The 25,829-nt window shown below is 46.1% G+C and overlaps 4 protein-coding genes across 14 annotated transcripts in view; 2 read left to right on the top strand and 2 right to left on the bottom strand.

The window, feature by feature from the left end:
• Positions 1-5,544, bottom strand: part of dpf3 (D4, zinc and double PHD fingers, family 3) — a 32,144-nt gene extending 26,600 nt beyond the window's left edge. For 2 of the 8 annotated variants that reach the window (XM_010894229.5, XM_010894230.5), the window contains exon 1: positions 4,539-5,095. In XM_010894229.5, the coding sequence (XP_010892531.1) occupies positions 4,539-4,570 (32 nt within the window). In that variant the 5' untranslated portion in view covers positions 4,571-5,095. Of the gene's footprint in view, positions 1-4,538; positions 5,161-5,336 lie in introns of those variants that run through there. The other 6 variants (XM_010894232.5, XM_010894233.5, XM_013140292.4 and 3 more) reach the window with 5 other exon arrangements.
• wdr21 (WD repeat domain 21) lies at positions 3,597-10,437 on the top strand. Of its 3 annotated transcripts, none has more exons than XM_010894226.5 (13): positions 3,597-3,966; positions 6,354-6,474; positions 6,712-6,824; positions 6,933-7,090; positions 7,191-7,273; positions 7,379-7,481; positions 7,577-7,720; positions 8,057-8,106; positions 8,311-8,390; positions 8,628-8,995; positions 9,093-9,269; positions 9,353-9,467; positions 9,610-10,437. In XM_010894226.5, exons 2-13 carry the CDS (start codon positions 6,365-6,367, stop codon positions 9,855-9,857), a joined length of 1,749 nt encoding a protein of 582 aa, XP_010892528.2. In that variant the 5' UTR covers positions 3,597-3,966; positions 6,354-6,364; the 3' UTR covers positions 9,858-10,437. The 3 variants fall into 3 exon arrangements, with proteins under 3 accessions (XP_010892528.2, XP_010892527.2, XP_010892530.2); XM_010894225.5 differs by lacking the exon at positions 3,597-3,966 and adding an exon at positions 5,982-6,073; XM_010894228.5 differs by lacking the exon at positions 3,597-3,966 and having other exon boundaries at positions 6,118-6,474; positions 8,628-8,720; positions 8,898-8,995.
• Positions 10,438-11,217: 780 nt separating this feature from the next.
• Positions 11,218-21,168, bottom strand: zfyve1 (zinc finger, FYVE domain containing 1). The gene is made up of 12 exons (XM_010894224.5): positions 19,879-21,168; positions 19,500-19,743; positions 18,037-18,297; positions 17,483-17,697; positions 17,139-17,245; positions 16,521-16,629; positions 15,713-15,810; positions 15,476-15,593; positions 13,424-13,594; positions 12,770-12,950; positions 12,242-12,355; positions 11,218-12,119 (listed from the first exon to the last, which is right to left on the bottom strand). Exons 1-12 carry the CDS (start codon positions 20,362-20,364, stop codon positions 11,884-11,886), a joined length of 2,340 nt encoding a protein of 779 aa, XP_010892526.1. The 5' UTR covers positions 20,365-21,168; the 3' UTR covers positions 11,218-11,883.
• A 67-nt stretch (positions 21,169-21,235) lies between these two features.
• On the top strand, positions 21,236-23,735 carry pigh (phosphatidylinositol glycan anchor biosynthesis, class H). 2 transcript variants are annotated; one of them, XM_010894234.4, is made up of 4 exons: positions 21,236-21,693; positions 22,137-22,346; positions 22,564-22,647; positions 23,143-23,735. In XM_010894234.4, the coding sequence occupies exons 1-4, from the start codon at positions 21,493-21,495 to the stop codon at positions 23,212-23,214; spliced, it is 567 nt and encodes a 188-aa protein (XP_010892536.1). In that variant the 5' UTR covers positions 21,236-21,492; the 3' UTR covers positions 23,215-23,735.
• The last annotated feature ends 2,094 nt before the right edge of the window (positions 23,736-25,829 follow it).

The raw sequence follows: 25,829 nt of genomic DNA, 5'->3' as shown, positions 1-25,829 counted from the left end.
CATCCCCGGTCATCCTCGAAGCAGAGCGGGGAAACACAAAGGCCCCGGGAGCGACAGAGAGGCCGTTCAGAGTGGCTAGCCTGAAACCTCACAGGCAGAACACCCAGACTGACACACCGTTCCCCCATCACTCACCCTCCCTCCCGCTACCTCACAGGCAAAATGGGGGAGGGTTTGCAGGGTTCCTGTAGGCTAGGCACACACACATACACGCACAATATCATATTATACAGAGACGCACAGGCAAAGAAAGGGTCACACACCCACACAGTCCCCACTTCCCCCAACATCCCGCCACACACACAAACACCCTTCTTATAAACCCATTCCTCTTGTGCCGACCGCTCCCTCAGGTCCACACACAGAGCCAGAACTGGGCTACCTAATTCTAGAACCCTTGTGGCTGTTCCCGCCTCCGTCGTCACAGTTTTAATTGCTGAAACAAACCCTTGACAGTGAGACACACTCCTACTGAAGGTCAGCTAATTGCGTATGGTCTTTGTTGGGCAGAACACACGCAAACACAGTTATTATGTAACAGTTTCGCTGTAATATTTGACCATATCAAGAGGCATTACAGTAAAACGGTGGCCAATGTGGCCGTTACAACAGGCTGAACTTATGTAGGTCAGTGTTGTTATGAATTGTTTTTTTTGCGTTTAGGAAGGGTCTGTGTAATACCGTACAATCTGTACTTCCTTCAATCCAGGAAATTGAAGACCTAAGCGTTATAATGTCAAATAAAGCTTGGACAAAAAGCTTCTAGGGCTGCTATTTTCGAGTTAGATATTTTCATTTAAGGACAATGTATCAATCCTTACCAAAGATTTTCTACTGCCACAGGACTATTTTCGTACTGTAGGAAGCAAAACTAAGATGTAATGATTTGTAGGCTTCAACTGCAGTCTTTTCTACTAGCTGACATGTTGCCAGCTCTCATTCAAACACAGCTTTGAATCCGCTAAAACCTTGTAAAGTTCAAATAAAGGTCAGTGAATGGTGCAGTTTAAGACTCCAGATGATGTGCTTATGATGACATATATATGCTGATTGTTATTGATGGGAGAGCCATTCTAGCAGAATGCAGTTATCTTCTATATTAATGTCATTGATGAGACAGTTGTTATAGTGAGGAGAGAGTTCATCATTTGTTTCTAAAGATGCACTCCAGAACTTTTTTGAATAACAAAATAGTTTTTTTCATTTTTGGTCAGGATGTGTACAATGTTGTTTGTATGTGCATAATATGTAAGTAGAATCACTATCATACCTCAGTTATAAATGAAATGCCAAGTATGAAAGTGAGTGGTTCTGATGAAATCGACAGATTTCATAGAACACAATGTTCTGGGACCCGCTTGGGCTTAACCGCACAACCTTTGCAAACAGCGGCCAACAGTCTGAGAATGCATATTTAAATCCTTCTAATAACCAGATAACAGCGATGTTCAGATTAATTTAAAATAACACTCTTTAGCCATGACATACTGCACACATTCAATCAGCATCTCTGTGTGTGTGTGTGTGTGTGTGTGTGTGTATAGAGGAGAATCGAGGTCATAGGGAGCAGATGGGGCTTTCTCCTTCCCTCACCGGCCCTCATATCTCTCTCTATCCCTCCCTCCTTCTCCTCTCTCTATCCTCCCTGCCAGCCCTCCTCTCCAGTCCTCTTCAGTGCCAGCCCTCCTCTCCTCCGCTCTTATCTCCATCAGCTCTCCTGAACAGACAGATGGTTCCAGGAGGATTGACAGTAGGACATTACTAATCTGCAAACATCGCCCCCCCCCCCCCCCCCCCCCATTCAACTGGAATTTATTTCCAAAGCAGGTAAGGAATGAAACTACAAAAAAATAACAACAAGCAAAAATAATTTAAACCCAACCAGGACAAAAGCCATTAGACATTAACAGTCACCTAGGACTGTTGTAAACCCTCGAGTGGGAAGCTACAGGAAGTCCCCAATAGAGAACACCTTTCTAGGGCAGAGTTCCATCAGTTATTAAACAGCAGTGGGTGCAACAGTGCATGAAGACGTCAGGAACATTGCAGATTAAAATCTCTGAATATATTCATGTGTGCACAATTTGTGTATAGGCTAACAACAAAGAAGGTTTTTCAAAAAACTTTTCTAACTACACACACACCCAGATGTTTTAAGAATCTCTTTCACACATACACACACCTCTCCCAAAACCACACATCCCTCCTTCTCATCTCCTCATCTTTTGAACATGGACATCAGTGCATTTATTTACTCCTTATGAATTATTAACGTGTGTACATGTATTCACTCTCCGTGGACGGATTTACTATTTACACGAGAGCGCCCTGAATAATATAACAATTGTTTTATTTTGAGTACAAAGTGGGGGGGGGGGGGGGGGGGGGGAGCCTCCCACTGTCCCAAACCAGGAAGAAGGCCAGAAGAGCTCTTATCACCAGAACACAACAAGACACTGTTTTTTTAAGCTCTAACAACAGGGCAGTGTTTTTACTAGCCAAGCGCAAACCGACACCTCTCAGATCCGTTCCAAATGTTATTCCTTATAAACCACACTACTTTCATCAGGGCCATGAAGCTCAGGTCCAACGTTGTGGACGATATAGGGTGTCATTTGGGAAACACAGAAGAGATGTGCCCCACCCAACCTACAGACCCAGCACAAAGGGTATATATTCTAATATCTGACGTACACCCATGTAAAAACAGGCTCTTTCTTTCCCCGGGACACGACCCAAAAAACAAAATGCCTTTTTTCATGCTGAAACCAAATTCCCTATAGAGGGAAAATGGTAAATAATAAGACTCTGAAAGACTTGGCTACTGCCCCGAGGTAGGGTAAATAATATGATCTAGACCGACTACACCTACCCCAGTCATTCAGGGGCTGGGAGGGACAGCATTCATCGTTGATTCACTTCAGTTTCAAAACATGTTCCAGGCTTGAAGAAATAACCCTGTACTTGATGTTAATTCTCCGTCACAGACAATACGGTGTGCACGGGCAGATAACCATGTGTGCACGGGCCAGCTCCTCAACCGGAGGTTATAGGTCAAGACCGTCGGAGACAGCACCGTAAGGAGAGCAGCTTCATAGTTTAACTGAATGGGTTTTTTTTTTACCGGACACAAGCATGCTGTCTGCACTGTGTCTGATTGGTTGCCCTGGTCTGCCGTCGGTACAGGCCCATCAGTTAGACCAAACAAGGTCTTGTTTAGTGAGGACCAGGAATGCGGTTGGTTTTTATGACTAGCTGCACAACAATACAATAGGTTGTCATAACTATGTGACCCCTTTTGCTGCATTCCTCGAATGTGGGTAAAAAGTCAGAGTGGAGAATGCTGTAAAAGGATTCACACAGAGATAAGGCTGTTGTCAACAATATCCAGGCAGCTGTCACTTGCTGCTTCCCAAGGACTCAAACACTACAAAAATTAACACACCTCTCATTTGAATGTCCAATGCTCAAGGACAGCCTTGACACACTATTAACAAAAAGACTGACGTGTTATTCATCACTTTACACTGCCTTCACTTCTCATACCCAGAAAGAGCAGTCAGCGAATGCCGTGCAGGGTCCTACACAGTCGAGGTTGTTGTGAGCCATATCCGGGCAGCGGTTAGCAGTGAATACAAAAGAGCAGCAAAGAATTCGGATAAATCTATTTGCTGCATAGAAATCAATCAGGACTGGGGGAAAATGTGCATCTCATGGATAGGCTGTAGGAGTCCCATGCTAAATAAAGAAGCCAACACGCGTTTTTTTTTTTACCACATTAGACAACTTCTATAAAAGATTACGAGACAACCTGAAGGCACTGAAAATATTACTTTTCCCTTCGCGGACACGGCTCCTGCGCGCTCAATACGCGACAGCCAGTCAGACCTCTCGCTCCCGAAACGTCGCAGAGTAAAAAGCTGTCCTGCTTAAATGAGAGCCTAGCTCTTCATCTCCGCAACACTTGTGAGTGTCTACCAGAGCTACATGTTTTTCATCAAAATGAACACAAATTATGAATTTGTTTTAATAACAGGCAGGCGGACTATGAATGAGCGAGCACCATAAACGCATGGTTGGTTGGTTGACATTAACTCCAAGAAAGACCTACCAGCACCTTTGACATAAAAACACTGGAGAAAAAAAATCTAAGATTAATGTTATGCTATTAAAGTAGTACAACCTGCTCCAACTTTTGTAAAGAAATTCACACACACTTGTCCACGCAGTGTAAATCCGAGCGCACGAGAACGTTTCATATGCCTAGAAAAATACGTTCCGAAAAACGTGCACATGCTGAGCTCAGAAAACATTCTAGTATAGAACAACACTTACGAGAAAAAAATACGACCAAAAATGTACCTAACATGTAATTGTTAAAATATGCACACGCAATGATATATTTATAAAACATCAAAAGAAAATCACACGAGTTATTATAATATTACAATCAATTTACAATCTTAATTACACCGGTTATATTCAAGCACCGCCGTTTTTTTTTTTGTAAGATAATGTAATTTTCAAAGATTACTTACGATTTGAGAGGATTCTGAATGACAGTCGCCATTTTGCTGCGAGACTGTAACAAAATATTCCAAATATCGGAGCTGTTTGGGACCCCTATGAAAAAAAGAACCAATAAGGAACTAGGCGCCCGCTTCTAACCCAATAACATACCAGGATCCAAGAATAAAGGCGTGGTTTATGAGAAAACTGTCAAAAGCGTTTCAGAAAGACGGTGAGCTTGATACACTGGCCTTGCTATGCTACAGTACAACTTTATATTGCACACATGCAAATCATTACCAGTGCGCTAGTGAGTACAAGTCCATTGCTTAGTGTGGATTTTCCCCCGGACTTGAAACAGTTATAAGAACGGGCTGCGATTTCTGGCTGGGGAAAATAACAGGGTCACTGGTCATATGGTCCTTTGTGTTTGTCCCAAACAGACCATCTTTTATTTTCTCAGCATATGGACGACTCTCTTCTTTTCAGTTCCCCACAACATTCGTGACCTAAGCTGGCGCCAGCCATACGAACAGCAAATATGATGTCATCAGATAATAAATATTATTCTATGAAGTGGGCTTGAGCGTCAAAATACACTTCCTAAGTGCAGGTAATAAAATTATCTTAGGGTAGCAATCATATCCAAGCCATGGCTTGTGTTTCTAAAAAAAATCCATGTGTAAACATGGTTTCTCTCCGAAACGAGGCAGCCAACCCCTCCGGTTGTGATTAACTAAGACATTTCTATTTAATTACCACAGCACTTCCTTTGCCAATCAGTGTAATTGTAAATGCCCAATTATGTGACAAGATGCATCACTCACCCGCTTTTGTCAAGATCTGGCCTATGGTGTCTGAGATGGCATGAGTAAGCTACTCAAATCCCTGAGTATATGTGCCAAATGTCAGAATTCTTGGTCAAATGGATCAAGGGATACCAATATGTATCTGTTATAGCACCACTGTAATCAAAATACATTTTCTTACATGTATTAGGTGTTGACAGTGTTTGCAAATGTTGTTTAGTTAAATGTGGTACATTTAAGGAGAGCTATATGTACCTAATTTGTAGACTTTCGTTCTAAGGGGTGTGATAAGAGGTGTGGCCTTGCAAAGTTTTCAATTATATTTGCATGTTATAGCGTCAATTACTGTAATATATGCAGAAAAGATGTGTCTTTGATAATTGAACCCACATTTCGACAAAATCTGGCCTCTACTGATGATAGAGACAGATCCATCGTCCACGGATCCACAGTAAATCAAACTATAATGCCTATCACATCAGGCAACGAGTAATCTCTTCCACTAGCCTACATAAGGGGCTGGTTTTGCATACACGAGACAAGGCTTTACGCGTCCGCGAAACCCTAATGTTACAATGTTTCATTCACAGGAATTACCGTATATGCTGCGATTCCCTTTAAGAGGTCGAGGGAGTGATTGAAACCACACTCAGCCAATCGTAAAGCAGCAAACTGTCTTTGCGGTTGTCAGTGATAAGCCAATTACATTTTGGAGGTGGTATTAAATCAGTCACATGTACGCAACGTTGTAGCAGGTACAGGAACTTTGTGTAGAACGCCTACGTTCAATAATGTATTTATTCAGCAACGTGACATCTTATCAATACACGATCAATAGAATTTGATTTGAATATAAAATATATATAATTCAAATAATCTACATTCCACTTATAGTTTTACCGTGTTTATGACTAAATTCAAGTTATGGTTAGCAAGCTAGATGTCTAGCCGAGCTAACTGGCTAACTTGCTAAAAAGTAAACACCAGAGAAGGGATTTCATATTGCTTCTTACGGTCCGGTATTTGGGTCCACAGTAATAGCAGGGATGAAGAGAGGGAATTGGCGTGACCGGGGCAGAGACCGGAGACGACACGGTTACCGCTCCGACTGGCAGAGGGACAGCGCGAGACACAGAACACTGTCACAGGAACAAAGGTTGGATGATGATGATGATGATGTTGAACTAAGTTATGGCCGTCACAACCGCAGTTTGGTTGGTTTATCAAATATACTTTTGAATTGTGTAAGGCAACCAACATAAAATGTAACTAAATAGGTATTCGTCATTAATGTGTTTTAGTCGATCACATGTTGACTGAGGCTTACGTTTTTGCAAGTGGACCGTTGTATCATGTTTATTCGTTGGCAATGTATCTCTCATCTCCACGCCAGGTATGGCAGTAGCGAGACACGTCCTTCCTACAGAGACAGGACGCCAGAATCCAGGCCTCGTTTGGATACTGCTGCACCAACCCCTTCCTCCTCATCTAGTTCTAGTATTCCAGGTTAAACACATACATACATACATAGATACTGCGTTCCTGCTCTCTCCCTCATTTCACATCACTTTGTCCTTTACTTTCATTTACACCACTTTGTCCTTCTACCTCTAGAGCTGCCAGGGTTCTACTTTGACGCTGAGAAGAACCGGTACTTCCGCCTCCTGCCGGGCCACAACAACTGCAACCCACTAACCCGGGAGCTGCTGCAGGAGCGAGAGCAGGAGAAACACAGAGCGAGGATGCTCACCGAGGACGAGCAGCCCAGGAAGGTGCTACTGTCGCCAGGAACTCTAATGTTGAATCGGTTCTGTTTGGTGCCGCATTGATTCAGGCTTTTTAGAGTATATGTACTGTATTCTGTCCCTTCAGAAAGCTCCGAGAGCAGGTCTGAACACTGCTCTGCTGCTGCAGAAAAGACACCTGGGCTTGCTCCCTGGGAACTCCTACTGTAGGTGAGATATCAATACCAGACACAATTCAATTTGGTATCTGTATTGTCATGACTTTACATTGGCTTATGTGGAACTAATTTATTTGTGTGTGTGTGTGTGTTACAGGCTGATCCATGAGGTAAAAGTGAGTGGGATGAAACGTCACAAACTAGAGGTTCAGAGCTCTGACACCAGCAGTCCCAACACAGACAACTTCAGACTCATAGTGGTGAGACGCACAAACACACACGCACTCTCTCCCCCCTGCGCTCTCTGACGATGTGGGAACCGAACCAACGTCTTCCTCTCCGTTCTCTTCCTCAGGGAGATTCTGCGTGTGAGCGTGTGTTCACGGTCAACGATGTGTCTCACGGAGGCTGCAAGTATGGCATCATGAACTTCAGAGGCTGTAGCCGTGGTTCCCTGTCCGTGGAGATGTGTGACAACCTTTACTTCACCAACAGAAAGGTCAGCAAAATTCAATCAATCAAATTAATTTTATAAAGCCCTTTTTACAAACAGCAGTTGTCGCAAAGGGCTTTTACAGACACCCAGCCTGAAACCCCAAAGAGCAATGTGGCTATGAAAAACTCCCTATAGTAGGGTGTTAGGAAGAAACCTAGAGAGGAACCAGACTCTGAGGGTAAGGTAATGATAGGGGCCTGTCAGAGGCTACAGTAGGAGGACGGCTGGCAGGGAGGCTGAGCGCTGAGAGGCAAACTGATCTGAACGGCTTAGAGCTTGGACTGTGTGTCACCCACTTAAACTGTGTCGTAACTGTTTGTTCTTTGACCTGTGTTTCAGGTGAACTCTATCTGCTGGGCGTCTGTCACCCACCACGACTCCCACGTCCTGTATCCTTCTCGCGGCAGAGCTATGACAACAATGCACATTGTTAATAGGGAATGCTAACATACAACTGTCTACATGTACTTCGAGGGGGGGCGGCCACATACTACATGTCGGTTTGTCATGGGTGTTACCATTCGGGGTTGCACGTTAGTGTTTTAAGTGACTGCTGGCATTCGGCCCGGGTTTCCCTTGACTCCAGCATCCAGCCTGTGTCTGGTAGGCATGGCAGAGACCCCAGGTTGTGTTAGCTTACTCCCTGCCTCCCTCTTCAGCAACTCCAATCCAGGTAACCCTCCTCTGGAGCTGCTCTCAGAGCCGTTTCCTTTTAATGACCTGTAAAAAAAAATTCACACTGACCACAATCATAATTATTTTCTGTTGATAATACGGTGTATATTTCTCCCTTCTTCCTCTCCTCCTCCTCTTCCCCCTTCTGTTCTCCCTCCCCCCGCCTCACCGTTCTCCCTCCCCCCGCCTCAACGCTCTCCCTCCCCCCGCCTCAACGCTCTCCCCTCCTCTCCAGACCAGCCAGGGATGCTGTGTAGTTTTAAGATCTCTACAGCCTGGTCCTGTGCTTGGTGTCTCAACCCTCAGGCAGACAAGACCTTCAGCACCGGTCCGTTTCACACCTTTCTAGAAATGCACGCCGTACATTTTCGCTTTCGTCACCGAACGCTTTATCGGACGGAGGCGTTGGTGGAAGACAGAGGGGTTTTGGTGACGGCGCTGGGCCGCTGCAGTACACAACGGGACCTCGACCTGATTCCGTCTCCGTTGGTCTTTTTTGCGTCAGGTCTGTCCCGGAGGGTGATCGTGACGGACGCCGTGACGGGCAGGAGACAGACATACGGCGTCGGCAGTGACGTGCTGGCGCAGCAGTTTGCCCTCAGAGTGAGTGAAAGGAGCTTCTCCTGATCCCGAGGGCCCCTGTCAGATAAGAACTTCAGACGCCTAAAATCTCTTCCCCCCCCCCCCCGATCTCTCCCAGGCTCCGGTACTGTTTAACGGCTGTCGTTCAGGGGAAGTCTTCAGCATAGACCTCCGTCAGAAAGGACGGAAGGACCACAGCTGGAAGGCGTGTCGATTCGACCACGACTCGGCGATCACGTCCGTGCGAATACTGCAGGACGAGAACTACCTACTGGCTGCTGACATGCTGGGCCAGGTGGGTCAGGCGAGCACGCACGCACGCACGCACGCACGCTGAAGGCGGCCCGACCTGGTCTTCATCTGTGTGCTTCTCTGCAGATTAAGCTGTGGGACGTGCGCGTTACGAAGCCGGTGCAGCAGTTCAAAGGTCACCATAACGAACACGCCTACCTGCCGCTGCATGTGAACGAAGCTGAGGGGCTGCTGATGGCCGGTATTTTGCAGAATGCGATGTTATTCCTAGAACTGATTATAAACTAAGTTCGACATTGCCAATATTTACATCAGTGGGACCATTCAAGTACTGGGTCAGGTATCTCAACATCAACTTACCCTGTTCATTTTGTCCCGCTCAGTGGGCCAGGACTGCTACACGCGGATCTGGTCGCTTGGTGACGGACAGCTCCTAAGGACCATCCCGTCCCCCCACCCCGCAGGGAAGGACCTCATCCCCAGTGTGGTGTTCTCCTCCCAGTTAGGAGGCCAGCGGGGTCTGCCTGGTCTCCTCATGGCTGTGAGGCGCGACCTCTACTACTTCCCTTACAACGCGGACTACCAGGAGGGAGGGGTCGTGGCGGAGGTGGCCTGCCAGCGGACGGCTTGACTGGGCCTCGGTTAATTGGGGAAGATGTCACGAGTCTGACTTACTCCTCTGTTGCTGTTGACCACCGGTCTGAAAGAACTGGAAGATGAGAAGGAAAAGGGACAAGGAGAATATCTGCAATATAAGGGACTGGCTGAATAGGGGCCTCACAAAGTACTCGGCTGCCTGTTTAATGTTTCCCAGGGATCCTGAATTATGTCCACAGGAACGACAATTCATGAGCTCACCATGGAGTATGTTTGTGAGAGAAAAATTAGATTTTTACAATAATTAAGTTAATGCAGACTTTTGCAACAATGCAACCTTTATATCATTCAAAGTATTTCATTCAATTTCATTGTTTTCTTTGTAATTATTATTAATATAATTGTAATCATAAAAAAGAAACTTCCGGTTTAAGGGATGGATTGACAGTCACCTCGATTACAATTTTCTTAGTATGAACTCTCACACACACACACCGACACGTTTTGATGTTGTCAAGTTTATTACGCAGGTACACAGGTACAGTAGTAGACATGGTGATGACATCCCGTCCGTTAACGTCAGTAATCTCTGGTACCTTTCCATTCTCTAGTCATTACCAAGGTTCCGTCCAGGGTTCTGGAACTACTACTTTTCCCGGTTGACCACCAGCCCGTTTCAGTCGGTTGCTCTGCTCTTGCCCAGTCATCGGTCGCCCGGGAGATCTGTTTCTGTGTCTTTGCAAACTCCTGTGGTTGTTGGCCCTATGAGAACTGGCAAGACGGCACGAACCACTATCGGCAACAGGCTGGGTTAACTGCAGCGAAGCTCGCTATGACACAGACAATGTATTAAGAATTACTAGAGACATGATATTATGTTCCATTACTAAATGTATAGTCTTTAAGGGTCCAGCCCACGTGTCCTTGCTATTCTACACTGTGAACCAGCCACTCTTTAAAAGAATTAGAACAGATAGAATTCAGATAATTTCATTTCTTCCAGCAATAACCTCTATCATCAGTCTAATGATATCACTCAATGATAGTACTATTGAAGTGTGAACTATTTAAAAACAAAGAGGCCATTTACACAAATCAAAATCAGCTATATTCGCAATTATAGTAAACTTTCCTTAAATATAGCATATATAATAAAACCAGTTGACAAGGGTAGAATTTAGGCGATCCTATCGTCATGTCTGCCCGCTCAAATGCACATATACATCATCTCAGCACCCAAGATCTTAAATACACAGGTAGTTATGTGGGCTAATCATAATTATCAACACGGAATGCATCTCTGCCGCTACATCAAAGGCTGCAATTCCTTTTCTTCAAGCCAAGTATGAGAAGGACGGTGTGAGCAAATACTACCTCCGACAAGATGAAGAATGAAAAAAAAAAAGAAAAGATAGAAGCAAGGCGCCCTGGCCTTTCTTGACCTCACTGTATCAAGTCATTCCTTTGCACGTGCTATATTAGTGTGGGGTCATTCATTTGGATAGATTGTCATTCAAGGATCTCTGGGTCTTGTGCATCGTCATATAATCAGGGTCTGATAGGACAAAATGTTACATACACGAAGTGTTCTTTCCTCAGAAGCAAGCACATTCCTCTCATTCTGTTCATGTGTGAAAACGCAGGTATTTTGAAGTGAAACTGCAAGGAAAAGAGTTTGAAGGTGACGTGTGAGGAAGAAAGATTAGGCCAAAGGTCATCTGACGTCACATCCCCTCCTTAGTACAAATGAGATCAAAATAGATGGGAACTCCCGGGAACACACCTGGGGAGGACCACAGCTGCAGCGTGGGGGTGTTCCACGAGTTCCAGTTCCACGTCAGTCCAGCTAGAACCTGAGTCGCGTTCATTAAGGTACGCTGTAGCCAAACAAAAAACAAACACTTCCCACAAGAGCGCCTTCTTCCATTTCAAACCTAACCAACACAACTCTAGGCTGTCGCCCTGGCTTCGACCCAACTGACACCCTAACCCTAAGTAGTGCACACTTGGTTGATCAGGACCCAGAGGGAAAAGGGTGCCAGCAGGTTCTCCGTCTGCTGCTAGAGGTCCCCTGGTTTCTGGTGACAGCTGTTGCAGACTCGTACGGGGTGGTCCCAGCCTCTGGAGGGCACCGCTCTGCGTTCGGGGGAGCAGTCGTCACACACGCCCTGTCCACAGGCTCTGCAGTGGTGAATGGAGAGGCGCGGGCTGGAGAAGTCCCTCTGGCACTCACAGCAGCACCGGATGTCCTGGTCAGGAACCCAATAGGCAGGACGTGCTGCATCCTTCACCAAACCTGGAGAGACATACACACACACACACACACACACACACACACAGTCCAACCCAACCCTGTTTAGAATTAAGCAATAAAGCCTTGTGGTATACAGTCTTGGGACGTGACGACGCTCTGCTCACCCAGTGGGATGTACGTGGCGCTGACCACAGCTCCCAATGTATTCTGGACCGCCTCTCCGACCCGCCTGCTCAAAGTTCCTCCCTCCTCCTCCTCCAAAGCTGCATCCAGCAGCTCTGTAACACGCAGGAAGAGAAGCACGTTCTTATATACCGGGCTGTCTGAATCCTGATTGGCTGGTATGAAGTGACATCACTTTTTTACTGCTCCAACTGCATGGGTAACTGGTTTATAAGAGCAACAAGACATCTTGGGGGTTTGGGATATATATTGCCAATACACCACGGCCACCACTTTGCCGTGATATATTGGCCATGCCACAGCCCCTTGAGCGTCATTTCTTACATACAAGACCACATATAATACAGTGTGACTTCACTGTATACTCCTGAAGCATTGCTCTGGGCAGGTGAAAGCTGAACAAATAGCGTCTTCCAAATCTACTACATTAATAGCTCTCAACGCATTGTGTTGCCACGCTTCGCCAACGCCTCCCCGATTGTTCTTGGGGTTTGAATCGTCTCGTTTACCCTCTGAGATGCCCCTGTTGTGGAAGCAGGCGTCACAGACCCGCACGGGCGCAAGGCCCCAGCCTCTCTCTGGGACGGGACGGTTCTTGGAGGAGCAGGCATCACAGAAGCCTTCGCCACACGCCCGGCAGTGGTGCTTGGTGTCGTTGTCCTGGAACAACTCGCTGCACTTGTGACACTTCTGTTGCCGGAACACAAGAGAACGCACAGGCGAGGTCCCATCACAAACGTATGAACAACAGAAAACTATCACAAATGGAATACAGGGAATTTGTCAAGACAAGCAGTAGTCCAGGAGAATATGACATTGTCTACATATTTTCACTGCACAGCTGATGTATGAGAACTAATCTAAAGGAATAGATGCTTGGAACTGAGTACATCTGACTGGTCAGATGCCTCAACTGCCAGGCCATAAGACACCCACTGACCTGTCCTATACCTGTTAGTAAAAGAGACAAGAAAGAGAGAGAAGATAGGATAAAGATAGCAGAAAGAGTTGAGAGATGGACAAACCCACATAACTACCACGTTCCAATAAACTGCTTTGTCGCTGAGTCACTGCACCTACATTAAGAGTTGGCTCTGACATAAGGCGGACATTTTGGATCCATGTTGGGTCTAAATCAGCATGAACAGATGGCTGTATCATACCAAGATGAGCGAGTTTGGTTTCCAGTAGGCTGGGGCAATCTGGTCGGTGAGCCAGGACGTGACAGCCTTGGCGGGCTTCACACTGAGCTCTGACACACTCTGGGAAATGTAGTTCACACCATCCAACAGTCTCTGGGCCGCATTGTTGTTGTCCTTCAGGAAGCCATCCGACTGGACAGAAGGATGAAGGGAGAGAGAGAACAGAGGAGTGAGAGAGGAAAAGAGTGGAGAGAGGAGAGGGGATAGGGGAGGGATGGGACAGAAGAATGGGGAGAGAGGGGAGGGAGTTGAAAAAGGAGTGACAGGTAGAAAGAAGAACAGAGGGGACAGTGGGGAAGAAGGAAGATGGAGAGAGTGAGAGTAAGGACTCAACAAGTCAGACTTCCTTCCTGGTGATTAGAATCAGCCAAACCTTGTAATCTACAGTGAGGGAAAACATTATTTCATCCCATGCTGATTTTGTACGTTTTCCCGCTGACAAAGAAATGATCGGTCTGTCATTTTAATGGTAGGTTTATTTGAACAGTGAGAGACAGAATAACAACAAATAAATCCTGGAAAATGAAAATGTTATAAATTGATTTGCATTTTAATGAGTGAAATAAGTATTCAACCCCTCTGTAAAACATGACTTAGTACTTGGTGGGAAAACCCTTGTTGGCAATCACAGAGGTCAGACGTTTCTTGTAGTTGGTCACCAGGTTTGCACACATCTCAGGAGGGATTTTGTCCCACTCCTCTTTGCAGATCTTCTCCAAGTGATTAAAGTTTCGAGGCTGACGTTTGGCAACTCGGACCTTCAGCTCCCTCCACAGATTTTCTATGGGATTATGGTCTGGAGACTGGCTAGGCCACTCCAGGACCTTAATGTGCTTCTTCTTGAGCCACTCCTTTGTTGCCTTGGTTGTGTGTTTTGGGTCATTGTTATGCTGGAATACCCATCCATGATCCATTTTCAATGCCCTGGCTGAGGGAAAGATTTGACGGTACGTGGCCCCGTCCATTGTCCCTTTGATGCGGTGAAGTTGTCTTGTCCCCTTAGCAGAAACCCCCCCCCCCCCGAAAGCATAATGTTTCCACCTCCATGTTTGACGGTGGGGGTGGTGTTCATGGGGTCACAGCATTCCTCCTCCTCCAAACCAGGCAAGTTGAGTTGATGTCAAGGAGCTTGATTTTGGCCTCATCTGACCACAACACTTTCACCCAGTTCTTCTCTGAATCATTCCGATGTTCATTGGCAAACTTCAGATGGACCTGTACATGTGCTTTCTTGAGCAGGGGGACCTTGCTGGCACTGCAGGACTTCCTTCACGGCGTCCTGTGTTACCAATTGTTTTCTTGGTGACTATGGTCCCAGCTGCCTTGAGATCATTGAGAAGATCCTCACGTGTAGATCTGGGCTGATTCCTCACCGATCTCATGATCATTGCAACTCCACATGGTGAGATCTTGGATGGAGCCCCAGATCGAGGGGGACTGTCAGTTCTTTTGTGTTTCTTCCATTTGCAAATAATCGCTGCTTGGTGATGATCTTGTAGCCCATTCCAGCTCTACAATCTTGTCCCTCACATTCTTGGACAGCTCTTTGGTCTTGGCCAATGTGGAGAGTTTGGAATCTGATTGATGGATTGCTTCTGTGGACAGGTGTCTTTTATACGGGTAACAAGATGAGATTAGGAGCACTCCCTTTAAGTGTGCGTCTAATCTCAGCTCATTACCGGTATAAAAGACACCTAAGAGCCAGAAATCTTTCTGATTGAGAGGGGATCAAATACTTATTTCACTCATTAAAATGCAAATCAATTTATAACGTTTTTGACTTGCGTTTTCCAGGATTTTTTTGTTGTTATTCTGTCTCTCACTGTTCAAATAAACCTACCATTAAAAGTATAGACTGATCATTTGTTTATCAGTGGGAAAACATACAAAATCAGCAGGGGACCAAATATTTTTCCCCCTCACTGTATTCATCCAGACCTTAAAGTAACTGTCCCTGTACCCGCAGATTTATTTGAAAAATTACCAATTTAAGGAAATTGTTGCGTCTCTTACCCCAGGCCAGATGTGTTGAATCTCGGTCCTGACCACGGTGTCTACTGGGTCCTGGTTTCCATACCAGTACTGTCTGCTACGGTAGATCACCCCGCAGTTAGGACACTCTATGACGTACCTGGAAAATCCAGCCGGCAAAACGTCATTTTATGACAAAGCTGGAACAACCACAACACAATGTCCGTTCGTTTCATCACACCTCAGTGGATCCTACCATGGCACCGGTCCAGTACTCACCCGGACCAGGCGTAGATGGCCAGACCAAACCACGGCGAGTCAGAGGAGGCCGTCGTCTTGGGAACCACAATCACCTCCTTTCCTCCTTCGTAGCAAGACTGAAGAGTCAGACAAACACTGATGAGAGCAACAGCCCAACGACATGTACAGTAGGACCCTAGGAGACACACTCAGTAGGACCCTAGGAGACACACTCAGTAGGACCCTAGGAGACACACTCAGTAGGACCTTAGGAGACACACTCAGTAGGACCCTAGGAGACACACTCAGCAGGACCCTAGGAGACACACTCAGTAGGACCCTAGGAGACACACTCAGCCGGACCCTAGGAGACACACTCAGTAGGACCCTAGGAGACACACTCAGCCGGACCCTAGGAGACACACTCAGTAGGACCTTAGGAGACACACTCAGTAGGACCCTAGGAGACACACTCAGCAGGACCCTAGGAGACACACTCAGCCGGACCCTAGGAGACACACTCAGTAGGACCTTAGGAGACACACTCAGTAGGACCTTAGGAGACACACTCAGCAGGACCCTAGGAGACACACTCAGCAGGACCCTAGGAGACACACTCAGTAGGACCCTAGGAGACACACTCAGCCGGACCCTAGGAGACACACTCAGCCGGACCCTAGGAGACACACTCAGTAGGACCCTAGGAGACACACTCCGTAATACCCTCGGAGACACTCAGTAATACCCTCGGAGACACTCAGTAATACCCTCTGAGACACTCAGTAAAGGTTCATTAAGCTACAGGTGTAGATTAAGTTGTTTTACTGAGCAGTGTGTTGGTTCCTACCTTACAGGTGTAGATTCGATTGTCTTGCTGAGCAGAGTAGCGACAGCGGTGTTTAGCTTCATGGTCCACACCCTCCTTCAGATGGTTCATGCTGTTCTTACAGCCAGAGCTGATGGGATGGGAATTATATCACTAAGATGGAAGGCTACTATTATATTTTCATATCCTGGTCTTGGTAAGTGTCACTTTCAGGTACAGTGGATATAAAAAGTGTACACACCCCTGTTAAAATGCCAGGTTTTTGTAATGTAAAAGAATGAGACAAAGATGGATCATGTGATTGTGATTGGTTAATTCTGAACACAGCCACATCCCCAGTTATAAGAGGGTGTGCACACTTATGCAACCAGGTTATGGTAAGGTCATTTTTACCCCTCAAAGATTTCAGTTTGTTTTTCAATTGAATTGTTCATGTTATAGGTCACATTAAAGGTGGAAAAAGGTCTGACATGATTTATCTTTGTCTCATTCTTTTACATCACAAGAACCTGGCATTTTAACAGGGTGTGTGTAGACTTTTATATCCACTGTAAATACTACTTTGTATATGGTAACACGTTCGTGTGAGGCTAAGACAGTCAGAGAGAAAAACCGAGGGAGAGAGCCAGAGAGACTCACCCGCAGCTGAGGCAGATACTGGAGCAGGTGAAGTACTCATCAGGGAAGAAGGAGTTGCTGGCCAGGTGTTCCTCTGGGATTTCCCCACTGAAACGCTCACTCAGAGCCTGGAGAGGAAGAGAGAGTGGGGGGGGGATGGAGAGAGAGGTGGCGGGGGAGAGAGAGGGGAAGAGGTTGGACACAGACGTCGATGTGAACGAGCGCATGCACAAACACACACACTTGTGTTTTCCCCCTATCTCTGTCAGGACAGATAATGTTGCACCAGTAAACACACACTTCCCTAACCCCTAACGCCCGGCTGAACATTTTGTTTCCGGTGTGTTCCCCTTTGAATCCCACACCTGCAGGGCCCGGTAGATGACCGTGGCAGAGCGTGGCGACCGGGTGGTGTTGTTATCCAGCTGCAGCTCCAAGCTACGCAGTAGACCACTGAAGTCCGTCGGAGGATTGTAGGTCCGAGTGCCACAGTACTGGATGGAGCTGAAGGCTTCGGGAAACAGACCCAGCTTTCTGAAACGCTCCTGGAGCAAACGCTCCGCAGACTCTGTTGGCTTGGCTGGAAAGGGGTTTGGAGGAGGGAGAAATATGAGGGGAACAAGTTCCTGACATTAAAAGGGGTTATTGGAAGTCAAGGTCAACACACTTAATAGAGGCAAAATGACTACTACGTCTCCTGTATGTCTCAGGCCCTGTTTGTGACTCTCTCCACATACATGATTTACACCCGTTTTTCTCTCTACATAAATGTACAGATCATGTATAGATAATAAAAAGGCCACAATGAGCTAACTAGGTTTACGTCCATGCAGGGTTGAGGTCAATTCTGGTGAGTTTAGGGCTAACGCTGCTATTCCAAATTTTCCCTCAGTCCAAAGAGTACAAGCCAACCCTGTACCTGACCCCAGTAGTTTGGTGTGGACGGTCTCGTGGAAGATGATGACCGCCGGGCCCAGGGTGGACAGGGGTACGTGCAGACCGCAGCGCGCCGTGGTGGCCTTCAGCTCCCGGGTGAAGTGCTTCAGATAGGCGTCCGACGCGTCGCCGAGGAACTTGAACAGGTCGTCATGGAGACGGTCCGCGTGGGTACGGTAGATGACGAGGTCAGAGACGGCGAGGACTTTGAGGAGCAGCCGGGTACGCTGGCCCTGATTGGACCCTGGGGGTGGGGAATAAAGAGGAACATAGAGGTTTAGAAGATGTCTGCCAACTGGTTATTGCTCCCAACGGGATCAGCATATCTCAGCTTCTTTGGTCAATATTAGACAGATTTATTTGAAAAATATCTACGTTTCATTACAGAGAGACAATGGGTTAAACAGAGGGAATCATTTTGGCTGAAAAGCATTAGGCCAGATTCAAAAGATGCCTCAGCAGGGCGGAGCACCAGAAATAGTATCCTAGACGACTGGACCACCAGACCACCTAGACTACTGGACCACCAGACCACTGGACTACCCTAGACCACCAGCCCACCAAGACTACTGGACTACCCTAGAAAGCCAGCCCACCAAGACTACTGGACTACCCTAAACCACCAGACCACTGTGACTACTGGACTACCCTAAACCACCAGACCACTGTGACTACTGGACTACCCTAGAAAGCCAGCCCACCAAGACAACTGGACTACCCTAGATCACAAGACCACCTTGACTACTGGACTACCCTAGACCACCTAGACTACTGGACCACCAGACCACCTAGACTACTGGACCACCAGACCACCGGACTACCCTAGACCACCAGCCCACCTAGACTACTGGGCTACCCTAGACCACCAGACCACCTTGACTACTGGACTACGCTAGACCACCAGACCACCTTGACTTCTGGACTACCCTAGACCACCAGACCACCTAGAATACTGGACTACCCTAGAAAGCCAGCCCACCTAGACTACTGGACTACCCTAGACCACCAGACCACCCTAGACCTCTGGATCACTCTATACTAATAGACCACCTTAGACTAATAGACCACACTAGACAAATAGACCACCCTAGACCATTAGTGTAGACATCTTGTGTAAAGATTTGATAGAGAGTAACATCTATCAGATTCCTCTCATTCCTCATCTCTGTTCAACTCCTTTGCCACATATGGGATTATTGAATAACCCCACACCTCCCACTCCCTTCACCTCCATTACACATCCTCCACACGCTGACCCTAACCCACCTCCCCCGGGTCACAACTCTGACCCCACCTTACATCCCAAAAATCCACCCAGCTCCTTCACCTGTCACCCCTACAGCCCTCACCCTCCACACCCTCCTCGCCTCCTGTCATTTCTCTCGCTCTAATCCTATTTCGCCCCTTCCCGCGCTCGCTTCCCGAACCTCCCTCCCCAGTACTCACCTGAACCCAACAATCCCTCGGTGTCTATGACAACTACTCTGTGGATCGGGTCCATGGCAGCCCAGACCCCCACGGTGCACGACTCCTGGGTGGGGGACGTCTTGAACACCTCCCTCCCCAGGAAGAAGGTGTGGTTCAGAGTGTGGGACTTCCCTTCCCCCGTGTTACCGAAGATCGACACCACCTTGAGGAGTTCCTCAGGCCTGCAGCCCAGCCGACTCACAAAGTCCTCCTCATTCCTCAACTACAGGGAAAAGACAGCAGCCCGAGGTGAGCTAGTTCCGTCCCAACACACAGTGCTGGAGCATTAACCCGTGTAATAGATAATATGCCAGGGGTCCACGTGAGATGTAGTCCTGGTCGTATGAAAACCACTCACCTGCATCTCCTCCTTCTCATCCACCAGTAGGAAGCTGCACACCTTTTCCAGAGTGGCCTTGAGGGCCTCCATCTCCCCTCCATCCTCAGCCTCCAGGCTCCTGTCCTGGGCTTGCCCTGGAGGAGGATAGGGGGTGACGGGGTGTTTCCTCTTGTTAACCCCACTATGGGTCCTCTTCTGGCAGTCCAGACAGAGGTTAATCTTACAGCCTTGGCAACGCACCACCGCCCTCAGCCGGCCCCTGTTCCCCCCGCAGCTGCCATCCCCCTTGCAGGAGTCACAGAAGGGAACGTGCCCGGGGGCGATGCGCACCCTGTCGTGGTTCCTCATGCGTTCCTGGCGATGGAGCTCAAGCTCGCAGCGAAGACACTGCAGGCTGCCGCACTCATCGCACTCGAAGGCAGCCTCGTCCGAGCCGCCACAGGCATAGCTCTCCTGACACACCAGGACGGTGTTTATGCCTTTATCCACCAACGGACCACTCATGACTTCACGTATGGTAAGGCCTAATATGTTTTTGTTATGGATATAAATGTCTTCTTTTGTTAGTACTATGTTCTGTTCTTCTATATTTACACTACCAAAAACTCTTAGCAGATCAATATTTAATGTTTTCGTTTGACAGATCTCTTTGATTAAGATCTCTTTATGTCAATAAGTTTCAGATCTGCCTAAAACACTGGAAAATAATGAGCAAATTGCTAATTGCTGTACTCGTCCAGACGCAGTTAAATTGGAAACACCACCTGTAAACTATCGTTAACTGTAAACCATCAACAACAACATTGTAATAATTAATTAACTACCTTCTCTGTTTGTTTAGCTGTTCTTATGGCTGTTTGGTCAGCCAATTTGACAGCAGAAATAGGCAGCGGTGACTACGCAAAACATAAACAATCCGTTTATTTAAAAAAATATTACTTACATATTTGTCAGTTACAATTATTGTAATTCTTAAGAAACCACCTATTATCAAAAGTCTTCGTGAAGTCAGGAGAGATCGACTTTACGTTAGTACTGTACAATAGCTTAGTGAGAGCAGCTAGCTACATTGTCCGGCACACAGCGGCTGTTTCGTAATCTAAAAACGTAGCTTCATAAAGAGATACTCAGTATAATCTTTAGAAAGACAACCATGGTATGCAGGGCAACTTATTTAGAACAAAAACGCAGTTCTTTTTGATGGCTAATGAAGTTAATGTCGCTACCCAACAGTTAGATTTAAGGAGATGTTATTCCCAGATTCATCAGCTGATCGGCTTGTTTTCATCCACAGGTCAAACGTTACCAACTGCAAAGCATTTTGGTAAATGTAGTAGTATTACGTGTTATTGATTTAAATGGCTACATATCGGACTACATTTCCCAGATTGCATCTCAATGTGTATAGCTTGCTAGTTCGGTAGCTAGGTCAAACGGGTTTGCTTGTCTATTTGTCCTGATTTTGAGTAGGCAACTGAAAAAGTCAATACATAAAGGAAGTACGTTTCGAATCTATTTATTTGCTGATTTGGAAGCGATGATCAGCTTTTTGTGTAATTATTTAGCTTCATTTGTCTTCACTGGCCAGCTAGCCCACTGAAGCTTATTTTTAGTCAACATTCGAGATATCTTATGCAGAACGGTGAGCATTTCGGTATGGAAGATGAAACATACACAGACATCGACGGCAAGGCCATTTCTCTGGAGTGTCAAAGTCATTCTGGTTTTTGTAGGGAGTTCACGGTTAGCTCTGCTAAAGTCTCTATAAGCAGAGTCATGGTGTACACTTGTGCAGTCTGGATGACTGCATACATCATATTCTTTTTTACTGAGGTAAGGAGGACTCTTAGAGCAAACCCAAACGACAACCAATTAGTTATATTGTACGTTAACATTTTTAAGCACGCCAATGCACTATATTAGCAAATGGTTCGTAAGTGTCATTAGGGACTTTCTGCACTGGTTACCCAACTGGCATCTCCATCAAGGATCTACCGCCGTAGAGACCTACTGCGAGTGTAGGCTTTTATTCTAGCCCAACTTTGACACGTCTCTTTTAACCAACTGGGAACATTTGGTTCAGTCAGCCGTGTAAGAGCAGGGCTGGCACAAAAGTGTGCCCGTGTATCAGTCCGGGGCCATCGTTGGTCAGCACTGTTCTGCTAGGTGACTCAGAAATGTATTATACATACATATGTAAAACATGCCTGTTTATCTGTTACTGGTGTTTTGTTATTAAATCAGTTAAATGCCAATTGCAGCTTCTTCTTTTTCAGAACACTGCTGTTCTGTCCAGTGCCATAATCATCACACTGGTTGGAATGATGATTCACATCCACTTTGTGAAGGTGGACCACGAGACCCTGCTTGTCATCGGTTCGCTTGGTGTCCAGGTGTCTTCCAGCTATGCCTCCGGACGAGAGTCCACGGACTTCATCGAGATGGACAAAATCAAAGACATCGTCATCAATGAAGCTATACACATGGTGAGACGTTAGGTGATTTTGTTTCCTACACTATTTAATCCCCAGCTGAGGTTGTTTGTTCTGTTATTTGGTTTGTGTCTTACTCTACTTGCTGTTAAACATACCTCACTTTAGAGAGAGCTGCCCTGATTGTGCCTGATGTAACTGTCAGTTATCTTAAGTCAACATTGTTACGATGATTACCCTGTGGTGATTTCTCTCTATTAATTTGTTTCAGCAACGAGTTATTTACTACCTGTGTATCCTCCTGAAGGACCCTTCGGACCCTAGTGGGGTGTCCAGTGTGGTGCCATTGTTTCAGGTGGGTTTTATTGGGTGATTATTGATCTGGGGGATTTGTTAATGTACATTCTAAAATGTTTTTCAGCCCTGAAAATCGTTTTGCCAATGGAAAAGCAAAAACAAGACATTCTCTTGGGCAACGCTAGCATACACCTCCTGTCTTAGTTGTGTGCTCCGCTTTCCCTTCCATTTTCCCTTCTGGTTTCGCTTCCGGTTTCCCTTCTGGTTTCGTTACTATTTAATACTGACCTTATTAGTTACTGTACGAAGAAGATAAAAAACTGTACTTTGAATGTAGGTCGTTTTTAGGTTAAATGTTTTAGGTTAAACGTATTATGTTTTATATTGGGGCGTTGTATAAAATGCTTATCTGGAATCAGTTTTGCTCTTTTGATCCTGATTAATACAGTTATATGGGCATTCTAGGTCCTCCTCTGAGATGTATGGATACAAGCGCAGTAGCCTTACTAAGTTCTGCCTTTTTAATTATAACCGTCTTTACTTTCTCTGTCAGAGTTCAAAGCCAAGATTGAACTGCCTGGTCAAGGTATACAGGAGCTGCCAAGAGATTCTGGCAAAGTGCTGAAGACGACAACATCCTGGTAACATGTTAAACCTACCACTGACCATATGCTGGAGGTGCGTGCTGACTTCAGCACATAATGAGTCATGAACCATGTTTAGAATAATGTCACGTTATGAATTCTTAGTGAAAACGTATACATTATAGTTTTCTCTAAGTGTTGTTGCAAAATCAGGTTTTGGCTTTATAATACGTCAACCCATAACAATATTGTAGCAATTTGACTGTCATTAAGAGAATAGTTTAAAAGTCAGCCCTCATTTAATGTGATCTGTTATTATTTGCCTAGGTCTTAGAGCGGTCCCTCATGTCTTAGTATTTGTGATTGTATTCTGTTCATTTCTGTCTACTTACAGTTTTCACTTGCAACTGTCTTTACTTGATAATCAACATAATAACAGGTATTTCCTGTTGAAACAAGGTATTTAGGTATTTTTATATAACTGTATATTTAAAATTAGAATTGTATTCCATTTGAAGAGTTTATAATATTTATTTAATGATACAATAAATTGTTACCACCACTAGATGTAATTATTTCCATCACCAGCAGAGGTCAGGGCATGCCGCTTTTCACTAGATCAGAAAAACTTCTATCTGCTGCTACCATGTCCTTCTCTTACTTCTCCTGGTCTTTTTTCCTGGAGAGTTCTCGCGTTCCCTACATCCTGTAGTAAAACAGTATAGTGCCTGCCCAAACATATCACCCCCTGGCAGTGTTCTGGATGCCAAAAACACCCATTTCGCGGATATAACTCTTGATAGAACCCGTTTCACTTAGTTCTAGTTAGTGGAGTACGACTACGTGGTGGACTACAGACGTGGTACACTAAACGTGATAGGATGTCATTTGGGGATCAGCGTTGGGCCTGGTTTATCGCCAGTGTCTCATGATGCCGAAGCCCAAAGACAATTGCTGTGCCATTTCCTGTTGGCGTGTTTTCCCTCTCTTTCTGACTCTCTCTCTGTCTCTCATTCACTTCCTCACAGCTCAGTCCAGTTTACTTTAATTTGTGCCGTGAACGTGGTGAGTCAGGTTCGTCCCTTCATCAGAGCAGCTCTACATCAGTCCTTGTTAAATGAGAGAATAATGTTTTCAGTTGAACTTTCATTTACAAAGACACTGGTGGTGTGAAGGCATGTTAACAGAATTCATACGAACTATGACATCATCCCCAGTCGCACGTCCGTACAGGAATAGACCTGATCCCCTACCGCTCATAGGTCATAGTTCACAAACTTCATTAACTTTCTCAGCAGGGGCTCCCCCCCCCCCTGTTCTCCCCTGTCCCCTCCCTTGCCCCTCCATTCTGAGGACCATTTGGGGAAACCTCAGGGCCGTGATGCCGGACACCCCCCCCAATGTTCCCCCTGCGTAACACTTCAGGCTCTCGGGCTCTCACCATCAATCCCCCCAGGTCAACCTCCCCCCACCATACCAGCCCTGTGAACCCCACCCCCTCATGTCACTTCTCTACTCCGGCCCTGCTCCTCCTCCTGCTCCGGCCCAGCTCCACTGGTGTCAAAACAAGCAGAAGAGTGTGAGTTGATATCTGACACTGCCCGTCTAATCCACCTCCTGCTTGGGAAAAAACCCGGCCCTTCTCCTCTCCCAGACTCAAACCGTCCTAACCCCCCGCTGCTCCCGATTTATGATGATGGTGTTGGGGGGGGGGGGGGGTCCTTAGGTTTCTCCTGCCGTTGAGTGGCCTTAGTTGCGGGGAGGTGTTGCTTGGTCACTCCCTGGCTGCCCCCTCTGGCTTCTCTGATTCCTGGCCGCTTCACACCTCTCTGCCTCCTCCTGTGAGTAGCCCAGGGTTGGGTTTGGGTGGGAGGTTTAATATTCCACACAGAGCACGGGTGTTCTTCCTCACGCGCGCACACACACACACTATAACCATGCCCCACCCTACACAGTACACACACTTGCCCCCCCTGTTCTTGACACACACTCGCTGTGACATTGGATGGCTGTGAGCTAAGCAGAGCAACATGACTGTGACAGGGTATGAAATCTGCTGTCACTTTACCAGGACCAGAGAAAGATCACAGGGAAAGATCACACAAAGCCTGCTCATAGGTGATATATTTGTTCTTTGCATACTTTTCTCTCTTAGTTTAAATTAAAATTGGCCTGGAAAATGATCAAATGGGTAATGATAAATGTATAATAATGGAGTAATACACTACTGTTCAGAAGTTTGGGGTCACGTAGAAATGTCCTTATTTTCCACGAAAACATATGTGCAAGTACGAAATTCAAAGTAAACACTACACACACACGTTTGAAACGGATGATGACAATTTTTATGTCAGAACCTGTACCTAACAATATGCAAAAGTGTACCCAACTATACGCAAATAGTTGTGAACATGTAGGGGAAAATAAATCAAATACTGGTTATGTTTACTAGTGCTGTTTGCTCCATCGGTGCCCAATTGTCATTGCGGTTAGTGGTTAATGTTCAGAAATGAGGACTTCCTTTTAGAAGGTTTTAAAAATAGCTTTTCCTTTAGGTTGGCGTATAAATGAAAGCTTTTGATAACTGGTAGGTGTGATCCAAAATCTTCCCTGGGTATATGGTTGGGCATTTTATGTTGTATTCTGAGGATACTTC

Source organism: Esox lucius, chromosome 23, assembly GCF_011004845.1.
Source record: "Esox lucius isolate fEsoLuc1 chromosome 23, fEsoLuc1.pri, whole genome shotgun sequence".
Taxonomy (NCBI): Eukaryota; Metazoa; Chordata; class Actinopteri; order Esociformes; family Esocidae; genus Esox; species Esox lucius.
The sequence above is the reverse complement of the archived record's forward strand: the minus strand, read 5'-3'. Positions and strand labels throughout refer to the sequence as shown.

Coding starts and splice junctions, on each gene's coding strand:
- wdr21 (XM_010894226.5), top strand. CDS start 6,365: ATGAAGAGAGGGAATTGGCGTGACCGGGGCAGAGACCGGAGACGACAC. Junction 8,107..8,310: donor CACCACGACTCCCACGTCCT/GTATCCTTCTCG, acceptor TCCAGCATCCAG/CCTGTGTCTGGTAGGCATGG. Junction 9,270..9,352: donor CTGCTGACATGCTGGGCCAG/GTGGGTCAGGCG, acceptor GCTTCTCTGCAG/ATTAAGCTGTGGGACGTGCG.
- zfyve1 (XM_010894224.5), bottom strand. CDS start 20,364: ATGAGTGGTCCGTTGGTGGATAAAGGCATAAACACCGTCCTGGTGTGT. Junction 17,698..18,036: donor CACCAAACTACTGGGGTCAG/GTACAGGGTTGG, acceptor ACCCCTTTCCAG/CCAAGCCAACAGAGTCTGCG. Junction 15,811..16,520: donor ATCGAATCTACACCTGTAAG/GTAGGAACCAAC, acceptor CTGACTCTTCAG/TCTTGCTACGAAGGAGGAAA.
- pigh (XM_010894234.4), top strand. CDS start 21,493: ATGCAGAACGGTGAGCATTTCGGTATGGAAGATGAAACATACACAGAC. Junction 21,694..22,136: donor TCATATTCTTTTTTACTGAG/GTAAGGAGGACT, acceptor CTTCTTTTTCAG/AACACTGCTGTTCTGTCCAG. Junction 22,648..23,142: donor GTGTGGTGCCATTGTTTCAG/GTGGGTTTTATT, acceptor TTTCTCTGTCAG/AGTTCAAAGCCAAGATTGAA.